Source organism: Anthonomus grandis, chromosome 23 (genome assembly GCF_022605725.1).
Source record: "Anthonomus grandis grandis chromosome 23, icAntGran1.3, whole genome shotgun sequence".
Classification (NCBI taxonomy): Eukaryota; Metazoa; Arthropoda; class Insecta; order Coleoptera; family Curculionidae; genus Anthonomus; species Anthonomus grandis.
Genome location: NC_065568.1, coordinates 1,003,698 through 1,015,975, shown reverse-complemented (window position 1 = coordinate 1,015,975; position 12,278 = coordinate 1,003,698). Strand labels below are relative to the sequence as shown.

At 34.6% G+C, this 12,278-nt stretch overlaps 1 protein-coding gene across 1 annotated transcript; it reads right to left on the bottom strand.

Annotated features, from left to right (window-relative positions):
- Positions 1 to 2,612: 2,612 nt before the first annotated feature.
- On the bottom strand, positions 2,613 to 10,940 carry LOC126749264 (uncharacterized). The gene is made up of 3 exons (XM_050458961.1): positions 10,597 to 10,940; positions 9,108 to 9,268; positions 2,613 to 2,697 (listed from the first exon to the last, which is right to left on the bottom strand). Exons 1-3 carry the CDS (start codon positions 10,888 to 10,890, stop codon positions 2,613 to 2,615), a joined length of 540 nt encoding a protein of 179 aa, XP_050314918.1. The 5' UTR covers positions 10,891 to 10,940.
- Positions 10,941 to 12,278: the final 1,338 nt, after the last annotated feature.

Sequence of the window (12,278 nt, the reverse complement as noted above, 5' to 3'; positions counted from 1 at the left end):
AATAATTTGGTCTTGGCTTATTAGGCAAAGGTCCTGTATTTCTGGATAAACAAAATACCCCTTTTCCGAGTTTCCCTTTTTTCTCATGGCATTTATAGTAAATTCTTTTTTCTTTGAACAATTCTCGATTTTGCCAACAAACAATCGATCTCGTTTCTCGGTTGGAAACTTTGCAATAATAAACTCCCCAATCCTTGGCTCCATGGATAAGTCTGTGTCGATCATGTAAGTATCATCATTCGATGTCGACGGATTTGGATCAAACTCGTCAAAGTTTTCAACAATATTTTCGAAATCACTTAGGAAAAATTCTTTATCTAACTCTCGATCTAACTCATCATCCGATATTTCCAGGGCTCTTCTTTCGTTTTTTTTCATGTTTTTTTTAGATGATTTTTTTGTGGGTGTTTTATCTATTATCGTTGATAATAAACTTTGACTTGACACACTTTTGCCAGCCTCGATAATAATTTTTTTTCCTCTCTTTGTTGATTGATTCGGGGTAGTTTTTAAATTTTTTAGGTGACTGATTATTGTGTTACTCCAGGCCTGATCATTATTCTCACCATTTTCATCGATGTGTAAATTTCGTGGAATTTTATTTAAAACTTTGTTGGGATCGAGCGGAAAAATTCCACATGCCTTAAAACCAGCAATGGAATTTTCTTTCGACTTTATGCCAACCTTTTCCACACTCTGTCTCAGCAGCCTTGGAAACTCCGTTTTAGGAATGACTCCACGGTGTTTTAGTTTCCATTGTTCCAAGGTGGATCTCCATGCAGCTTTTAAAGGCCCAAAATACGCGACATCGAGCGGTTGAAGCAAATGAGTTGAATTGGGAGGGAGTAAGACAAAATCAATTTCATTATTCTCACATTGCTGTACGACATTAGTGGTAATGTGGCAATTTAAGTTATCGCCTATTAAAACTTTACGCTCAGCAAGCTTTCGAAAATAAGGCATGACAATTGTCTTAAACCAGTCCTCAAATATATCAGAGTCAAACCATCCACTCATGCTTCTGTTATATCTTGCTCCTTCAATTCCTCCCTCTGTCCAACCATCATAGGAATGTTTTGCCTTGTATACCGTATATGGAGGCAGTAATGTTCCATCAGCGGCTATTGCAAACATCACAGTTGTGCTGGTCTTTGAGGAGTCTATTAACCTATGGGCATGCTTTGCACCTCTTTTTGTAATTACTTTAGCCGACCCGGGATCATCCACAAAATTGGTCTCGTCGTAATTGATAATATTTTGAGCAGGGACGTCTTTCAACGTGACCTGCAAGTTTTCAAAATATTTTTGAATAACCTCGCGGGTTAATGCACCTCTAACGCGTTTTGTATTTTCAGCCAACTTAACGGTAAGGTCTTTATTTCTGCTCATAAAACTTTTGAACCAGTCCATCCCTGGCATATTTTCTTTAAATCTGGAATCCCTTACTCCTAGTCTATTTAGATATTGTTGCACAATTGCTCTAACATCTGTACTTTTTAATGGGAATCCCCAGCCGGCGCAAATTTTGATTGTCTCCTTTAGTCTTAGCTCTTGCTCACCACTTAGTACAGGCTGTCGACCATAATTTAAAGAATGTTTGCCATGATATCTTCTTTGAATGGTACTGAAAGGTACACCAAATCTTTCAGATGCTTGTCTCATGGACATATCACCTCGTCTAACCGCTGCCACTGCTCGACGAACATATTCTTGATCGTAGTTACATTTTCCCTGCGGCCCCAATTTTTTTTTGTAAATTCTCGGCATGCTAAAAAGACCAAAACTAATAAAAAAATATTTTTTATATAAAAAATTATTTAAAAAAAAAGTTCTAAAAAATTTAATCATAAATTTACAGCGACACTTAAATGATTCATTTTACCCATTAAAGTTACCATCTTAGAAAAAAAAAATGCTAAAATTTAACAAAAAAAAAATTTACCAAAAATTAAGCACAAATTTGTTTATTAATGTCTAATAAACACATTAATTACATTCAAGTAAATAAATATTAATATTGATCACTTCCGCAACCAATCGTTTCCAAAGTTTTGTAAAATACAAAAAAATCGTTTAACCGGAACATGTCGTTATGGTACTTACGTGTATTTTTTTGAGCAGCGAAACACACCCTACCACATACAAAGACATACTAACGAGGTCATCTCGATGCAATAATGTCACTATATGGGGCAGGTCTGCGACGGGATCGACTTTTTTGCGGAAATACCCGATTAATTCATTTTACCCACTATGATTCACTTAACCCCGTTTGACGGTACCTATAATATTAAAATGACTATCTAAGTTGAAATCGAAATGAGATATATTATGCAAGACAGAGCAGGCTCTTATAAAATGCACAATAAATTCTGTATCCCGTAGTTTAATATGGTAGAGTTGCCTAAATTTTTGTTTAAGGATACCAAAACAATGTTCAATAACATATCTATTTGTTGATAGAACATAATTATAATTTCTTTGTCGTCTAGTCAAACGACCATTGTCTTTAAAAGGGGTTAATAAATTTTTTAGGCAAGGGTACCCACTGTCACCAAGAATATATGATTCTCCACATTTTTCCTGCATGGACCTGTACAAAGGTGAGCTTCTCAGAACACGGCTGTCATGTACTGATCCTGGATAACCGACAAATATATCCCGAATTCTTCTTTTATGGTCACACACAACTTGAGCCTAAAACACAATAAAATTACTGTAACCTAGGGTAAAGTATAGTTGCCGCCATCAATATTTTATTTTGGTCAGCTGTCAAAAAACAATTTTTCCACTTGTCAAACAATGTTATTGTTGAGGATTGTTTTACAAGTTTTTTAACAGGTGACCTTTTATCACTCCAATGACACCAGGAAAATTATTAGCTGCAAAATGTGCCTCTATTTCTTCTCTCTCTATGACAGTAGGCCATTTTATGACATCAGGTGACAAATTGCTTAAAAAATATGTAACTGTTAATTATTGACTTAATAAGTAATATACTCTGTAATTTTAAACAAGAGAGATGTGTTATTTAAAACTTTAATGAACAAAATTGATATGGTTTACAAACAAAAATAAAAATTGATTCAAAGTAATATGTCTATCGTAATATATAAAAACACACACTGATCAGTCCGTCCTGTCCGTCTCTTCTCTCCATCTCTCGCGGCAAAAGGCAGGCGACGAACAGCCGCACAAAAGGGAATCGAGAATAAACATTAGGTGGGGACGGCATTCGCCTGCTTAGGGCGTGCTGAACTAACCATTGTTTATTTTTAACAGAAAGTATCAATGTATAATTGATTTTAAAGTACGTAGCGCGTAAACCTACCGCCCGACTTGAAGTCTCTCAGCTTCAACACAAACTAACACTAAGTAATGAGTTCAACAGTCTATTCTAAAGGTAACGGGCACAGTTTTTGAAATCCGCGCTTTATTACTCCACTAGAAGTCTTGATGGTTGCCATTCGCGATATTCCATCCCTTCCACGGTGGGCTTCTAGGACTCTTCCATTGACCAGGAGGCAAATTGTCTTCCTTGACCAAGACGAGAGTGTTTTCTTTTAATGAACTTTGATTAAGTTTCCATTTCACTCGTGTTTGAAGCTCCGAGACGAACTCTTTGCTCCATCTCTTCCAAAAGTGAGATTTCATTTGTTGTATGTGTTGGAATACGGAGAGGCGATTAACGGGAATATTACTAGTATCATATTCGGGTACAGAATTTAGTGGTTTGCCGACTAAGCCGTGAGCTGGTGTCAAAGGTAAGTAGTCGTCTGGTTCAGAGAATAGGGGCGAAAGGGGCCTTGAATTGAGTACAGATTCGATCTGCACCAAAAGCGTATACAAGCATTCAAATGTTAAAGAAGTTTCACCGATTACTCTTTTCAAGTGATGTTTGGTGCAACGTACGCCCGACTCCCACAACCCACCAAAATGAGGGGAGTACGGTGGAATAAATTTCCATGTTATATTATCATTCGTCATTTCCTTTTCAATACATTCTTGATTTAACTTGAAAAAATTACCCAATTCGCGCAGCTCGGAACAAGCTGCTACAAAATTTTTTCCATTGTCGGAGAATACCATGGAAGGCCTTCCGCGTCGTCCACAAAACCTACGGAATGACATTAAAAAGGATTCTTTGGAGAGGTCTGACACTAACTCTAAATGGATCGCTTTGGTGATAAAGCAGACGAACAAATGCAATATGCTTTTGAGGATCGAGAAGAACGACCAATTTTATTTTTGATTAAAACTGGACCCGCGTAATCTACGCCAACAACCTTAAATGGTTGTCTTGATTCTAAACGCTCACGAGGTAAATCACCCATTACAGGTGCAAAAGGCTTTGCGTTATATCTAAAGCATCGAATACACTTGTGCACAATCTTTCTACATAATGATCTGCCATTGATTGGCCAAAACTTATTACGAACGCTTGCTATTATATATTCAGTGTAATAAAGATATATGTTCATTTTTTAAAATCAGTTTTGTTAAATGATGCTTTTCCGACAACATAATAGGGTGCTTTTTCTCATACTTAAAATTGGAGGATCCTAGACGACCCCCAACCCTCAATATGCCATCTTTATCCAAAAAAGGATTTAAAGAAAGAATCTTACTATCATGAGGAATTGATTTATTATCCTTAAGTTTTTTATTTTTCAAAAAACGTTTCATTTTGAGAAATTTTTAAAATGACAATAAATGCTCTATTTAATTCTGAAACACTAAGAAAGCCTGTTTCCCGATTTTCCTTTAATATTTTATGGTTATTTTTCCATCTTCATATATATGCAACGACTCTTTTTAATTTATTTAATGAAGAGAAATCATTTATGAAATTACATGCAACTGTTTGTCGAAAAGAAAAAGAATCAGGCTTACGCATGTCTGGAAGATCGTCAGGCTTAACAGTATTGATGGGCCAAGACGATTTTTCAAGAATTAAAAATTTTGGACCAAACCACCAAAGATTCATATTTTTTATTTCACTTGGTTTGACCCCGCGCGTCAAAATATCTGCCGGATTAACATCTCCAGAAAGATGATTCCAATAATACGTGGAAGTAATATTTTGAATTTCAGCTATACGATTGCTTACAAAAGATTTTAGCCTACCAGCCTCGGTTTTTAACCAACCCAACACAACCGTTGAGTCGGTCCATAGGAATTTAGCATCAAATGATAACTTAAAAGACTTAACCACCTGCTCCGCTAATCTTGAGGCCACTAAACACCCGCACAACTCCAATTTAGGAATTGTGATTGTTTTCAGAGGTGCTTTTGTTTTTGCACAAAGTAATTTTACGGTTACACTGTCAAGTTTATCGATTGATCGGATATATAAACAGCCGCCATAAGCACGCTCGCTAGAATCTGCAAAACCGTGTAATTCTATCCAATTAGGATTATCACAAATAACATGTCTATCAATCTTTAGACTGTTAAGTAAAGGAAGTTCCTCTCTGAAAACCATCCAAGCTGTATGCAGATGTAATGGAATACCCTCATCCCAAGAGAGTTTTTCTAACCATAACTTTTGCATTAGAATTTTCCCAATGATTATGCAGGGTCTCAATAATCCCAAAGGATCAAAGACTTGAGATATTCGCGACAAGATTTCTTGTTTTGTTACAGGGGAATTACTTTCTTATTTACTTATTTTATACATTAACTTATCCGAAGATGGGTTCCAAATCAAACCTAATGTTTTTGCATTTTCATTTTCACTTAAATCAACTATTTTTATATTTTCATTGTTACCAGGAATCTGTTTCAAAACTTCTGTTCTCAAAAATCTGTTCTCAAAACCGAACTATTTGACATGAATTTTCAAAGGTTAAAGCAACCTTGACTCAAAATATTAGAGACTCCAACGCATATGCGAACTACGTTTTTAACTGACTCACCGCCAGTCAGCAAATCATCCACGTAAAAATCCGACCTTATAATTTCTGAAAGCTCGGCTTCTGAATTTTCATTCTCCAATGCAATTTGAAAAAGACAACGAATTGACAAAAAAGACCCAGTAGTTGTACCGTAAGTAACTGTTTGAAGTTCATAAACTTCAAGTTTATCATTAGGATTAAATCTCCACAAAATTCGTTGTAGAGGCAAGCACTCACTAGAAATATTCACGTTTCTGTACATCTTTTCAATATCCGCAGATATCACAATCTTATGCTTTCGAAAGCGTACTAAAATTGAAAACAAAGTATCTTGTAATGTAGGGCCAGTAGGTTGTAAATGATTCAACGAATAACCGGATGAAGAAGGTGCAGATGCATCAAAAACCGTAGGTAATTTCGTCGTTAGACTATTTTACCGAAGGACATTATGGTGGGGCATATAATATGTAATTTTATTATTTTGTTCATTATCTGTCACCTTTTTCATGTGCCCTAGTGTAATATATTCTTCCATAAAATCGCAATATAATTTTTTAAAAATAGGGTCCTTTTGTAATTTATTCTTTTCTAGATTTAAAAAACGATTTTTAGCTTGAGTGTATGAGTCACCAAGTTTTGAAACAGAATCCTTCAAGGGTAGTGAAACCACAAAGCGACCATTAGGTAAACGCTTAACATGATCTTCGAAATTTTTTTCACAGAAAGCCTCTTCCTGAGATAAAGGTTTTACGTTGGGCAACTCCTCAATTTCCCAGAACCGTGACAATTGATTTTGAATGCTTGTTTCAAAGCTTTGCGAAAAGTTGCATGAAATGGATCTAGAGGAATAAGATGGACCTTGAAGATTGGTCACAGGGCCGGAGAGAATCCACCCAAGTCTAGTTTTTTGCAATATAGGTTTATTTTTTCCCAGTATATGTTGACCGTTACTTATCAAACTCCAAAATAGATCCGCACCTATAAGCATATCAATTTTAGAAGGTACTTAAAATGTCGGATCAGCCAGCTTTATATTGGCAGGAATATCTAACTTACTTACATCAATTTTTATATTAGGTAAATTTTCTGTTATTTGATCTAACAAAAAACAAGAAATATTTCCTGAGAAATTGTAATATTGTGATTTTAGTGAAACATTGCATTTAAACTCGATGCTTGATAGAGTACCATTTAGACCTTTTACCGATATATTAGTTTTTTCCAAACTTAAACCCAACTTATCACATAACGATCGTAAAATGAAGCTCGACTGAGGACCGCTGTCGAGTAGAATTCTAACAGTATGCAACTTTCCATTTTTATCTAATAAATCTACAAATGCTGTGGACAAAATTACAGTATCAATCAAACCACTTGCTGAAAGAGCATTAGTGCTAGCTGTTTGTTTACTCATATATTTCTTGCCTCGTCATCACCGTGAGTAATATTTTCAGTATTCAAGAAATTTTGATTAAATGCGGAGCTATTCTCAAAATGCAGTAAGGTGTGATGTTTTCTGTGGCACTTTCTGCATGTAGAATTTCTGCAATTTTTAGAAAGATGTCCAAAACGCAAGCAATTTAAACACATTTTAAGAGATATAACTTTTTTACACCTTTCCTCATTTGATAACTTTAAAAAATCTGAGCAATTTTTAATAAAATGTGCGCCTTTGCACAACTGACAAACAGGGGTATAAGACTGAACCTTAGAAATATTTTTATCGTTGCCATCAGTGGCCAAAAAACCGCGAGTTATATTTGGCTTACGCTTTTCTAATTGTTTATCTTTATAAGTTGCACCTGTAGAAATATTGTGCTCAAGTGACTCTAGTAATTCCGCTCTCGATCTTAGAAAAACTTTAAAATCCTCAAACGTTGGAACAGTATTTTTAGTTTTATTATTGAGTTATTTTTAGTATTGAGTTTTAAGTTTTTCCCACTCTTTCTTTCTCACTTTTCCGATGCTAGGGCCCCTATTAATACATCCCAATTTTCCGTAGGCTGTTCCAACTGCTTTAAGGCTCTTAAGTTTTTTATTAGGGTATCACTCAAAGCTCTCAATTCAGCAGAACAATCCCTTTTTACCGGTTCGATATTAAGTAATGCCTTAACATGGTAATCGATTAATAATCTAGGACAGTTATCACGTTCTATTATGCATTTCCATGCCGTACCGTAGTTCTGAGCACTAAATTCCATAGTTTTGAGAATTTCGGCAGGAGCACCTTCCAAGGACGCGCGTAAATAATGAAATTTAAGTGAAAATTAAAAGACTTTCATTATTATGGATCAAGGATTCATATGTATCACGATATTCTAACCATTCTAGATTCTTTCCCCGAAATGTAGGCATTGAAATTTTGGGCAATTTTACCAAGTAAGTCAAGTTATTTTGTTCACTTTGCTTACTAGCAACACTTTCGCTTTTGTGGGATGCAGACGAACTGTTGTTTACATTTAATTTTAATACAAAACTTTTTACTAAACTTAAAAGTTCATAAAATTTACCCTCAAAATTTGCCCTTTCATTATATTCAACTTCCAACAGTGCGTCTACATCCTCACCTGTAATACAACATTCGATTTCCATTTGCAAGCCGTCAAATTCATGAATAACCGTTTCATACATTTCCAATCGTTTTTCAATATTTATAACTTCAACTTCTGTAATATCCTCAATATTTTTTGTCAAAAACGGCGTAATAAATTTAGAAAAATTTGTAATCTTACTTTTTAATGCACCTCTTTTACGTTTAAGCTCTTCTGTAGCAACTTTTTTTTAATTTTTTAGCAAATTTATTATTTATAAAAAGAAATTGAAGCCTGCAGCTATTTAAGTAATGTAACAATTAAGCATATCAAGCTTAAAACACTTTAGTACAGATCGAAACAGCAATCAGCATCAAGAAATAAACAATTAGGAATCAAAAGGATACATACTCACTCTTAGCGGACTTTACTTAACTGCATCACTTTCCTTTTTGTACCATTTTCCTCATAAACGTCACAACGACGTTTTCAGTGTAACAATCCCGCCATTAAACCAGCAAAACCACGCGCCAAACAGGACAGCCTCTGTTATTGTATGCAAATTACACCACGTAATTGCCAGAAATCCGGATAAAAATACTTGTTTTTGCACTTAATACTGATTATTATTCGACTTGAAAGACCATTATGTTAATTATTGACTTAATAAGTAATATACTCTGTATTGAGTAATATACTCTGTTTTGAGGAACATCTGCTATTACTTGCCAAAACAGCCGGTTGAGGGGAAGTTAGTGGCGTTGGTACGGTATTCGTATCTTCAGATTCGTCAATACCAGTACTTCTGGGACTCGAAATTTCTTCGTTAATATGTTCGGCCTAAAAAAATAAAGCAAGATTTCTAAAATACGAGTATATTATTATCTAGAATAATGTTAAACTTCTAAAATAAAAATAGGCGAAATTTAGGTATTTTCATGGCAGATTTTTTTTTTAGTTTCCCAAAACCCGTGAGGAATGGCAAGATATAGCAAGAAACTTCGAGAGTAGATGGAATTTTCCCAACTGTGGAGGTGCCATTGATGGGAAGCTTATTAGAATTGTCAAGCCATGTAATAGTGGATCATACTTTTATAACTATAAAGGTTATGACAGTGTCGTCTTAATGGCAATGGTTAACGCCGATTACGTTACGCGGATGAACGAATCTTTAACTATAGATGTAGTCGAGCCAGGCGTACTGTAGAAAACGCGTTTGGCATTTTAGTTAACGCGTTTTTCATACTGCAATTAATATGAAGCCTGAAAAAATAAATTACATTGTCCTCGCATCTTGTGTCCTACATAACTTTTTACGGCGCCATGCAACAAACGCCTACTTATCTAAAAACATCGTTGATAGTGTACTCCTTGATACTGGGGACATAATACCGGGAGATTGGAGAAGCGAAAACACCTTAAATAACAACTAGGTTATGGTAGAAATCCATCACACATGGCAAAAAAAATCGCGATGCTTACAAACAGTATTTTATGCAGAGAGGAAAAGTGTCCTGGCAAGATAATTTTTTGTAATGTAACTATTTTTTTTATGTATTTATTTTTGTAGATATTTATAAAATACCATTACTGTATGGTATAGCCAGCTACATTGCAAACTAGCCAGATGCGCTGTTATTTTGCAGGAATCTGCATATTCTTGCGAAATAGCAGGTAATGAGTTTGACAAGTCTACAAACTAGCTGGCTAGTATGCAGACTATAGTAGTAACTATATAATTTTTTTGGTTACTTTGGAGATTATATTCTTTTGTTTTAATATTTACTAAAAAAATTAAATAGTCGTATAAATTATCTGTTGGCATACAAACTAGCAGCTATTTTACTAAATTAACCTACATAAAATACCCATTTAAAACAGATTTTTCAGATAGTGTGCATACTAGCCAGCTTGTTCGTAAACTAGCAACTCGTTATCCGCTATTTTGCAAGAATATGCAGATTACTCCAAAATAACAGCGCATCTGGCTAGTTTGCAAAATAGCTGGCTAGATTGCAAACTACCCAAGTATCTATATTAGCCATAACATATATTATTATATATGAAATTACAAAACACCTTGTGCAAAAAAACACACAACACAGTGTTATGCACTACACGCCAAAGATTGCAACATCAACTAAGAAAAAAAACGTTTTTTCACTTACCTCGTTATCAGAAATCTCTTCTTCTGTGTCATGTTTGTAATCACTGTCGTTTGAAATTGGTTTCAGCGAAGTTTCCTGATCAGATGTAAACATAAGTAACTTGAAATACCAAAGTTTGGGTACATATACTTGTTCTGAACCGCTACCTGATTTTTTACTTTTATTTACTTTTTTCAGTTCTTTTCTAAATGAACTTCTTAGATTATTTATTTTATTTTTTACTGTATCCACTGTAGCTTTTTCATCGACAGTTTTATAATACTGCAATAATGCAGAATATGCTTGTTCCCGCATTTGTCGGTTGGAATAATGTTTTGATTTTATTTTCCATAAACACGGCTGATTTCTATAAATATCTATCAATCCAGTTTGGGGTAATTGGAAACAGTTTTCTCACTTTTAAAATTTGAGGTAAGTTTTTGAGTTTAAAAGTCTTTTTAACTCAAAAATTAGAATATAAATAAGCTAAACCCTCCTCTTGAAGGGAGCTATAAGTGTTTTTATAATAATATACATGTGTTTTAGGAAAAAAATAATTTGTTAACATATGTCGTGTTTACAATTACCCCAGACCTGACGGGGTAAATGTAAACACGTTCCTGCTTAGTTGAGCATTACATCACATAAAATCATGGGGCAAATGTGAACAAAGTAGTTTAAAGGCATGTTTACATTTACCCCATATTATCCCATACTAACAAAAACAAACCTGTATTTTGATTATTTTATTTCAAAATCTGTGGCTACAGACAACCATTATTTTAAAACTTTTACTTATACATATAAACTTATACAAATGAACTAAAAATTAGTAAAATGTACACTAAATAACTAATACAAACGCAACTTATTGCCGAGATATTTAACTAATTGCTCTCCTGTACTAGCACAGGTCCCAAAAATTTATACAAAATTCTTTCCCCTTTCATCTGAATCCCGGGATCTGGAAGTATTCCTACAATCTGATCTATAGAAATGTAGCTGACATCGCTTTCGTTAACAGCAAACAGCATTTTAGAAGAATACCAGAACTTCAGACCTGTGATTTTTACTGTTGAATCATTTTCTTCAATCACACACACATATTTGAATATGGTGCTATTCCTTTTTCCTCCTTTGAAAGAAACCAATACAAATTGGCCTTTGGATAGTTGAGAAATATTTTCTACTTTTTCAATGTCTATATGTATATTAAATGTTTCATCGCACGAATCTTCATCGCTCTTATGGAAACTTATCTCACTTTCATCATCCGTTGTTTCTATTTTCTGTTTTTTTGTCTTTTTGGTTTGGGTCCCTATTTTTGGTGCTGTTATTTCTGTGGTTGTTTCTCGTTTTTTACCCTTCTTAGGTTTGGTTTTTTTTTTCTCTTCTGCTTCTCTTAGTCTTTTGAGCACTTCACTTGAGGTCAAAACTTCTCCATAAATTTGTTGTTTTAATCTAGGAATTATCAACTTATCTTGTATAGTAGCAGGTCTTAAGGGCACGACTTCATCAGGGATAAAAATACGGGAAAGGGTAATATTAGTTGCAGCAGATATTGATCGCTGGGAGTTCTCGGAATCTTGAAATGAAGTTGATGGCTGGGGGTTCTCGGAAACTTAAAATGAAGTTGATGGCTGGAGGTTCTCGGAAACTTGAAATGAAGTTGATGGCTGGGGGTTCTTGGAAAGTGGAAATGA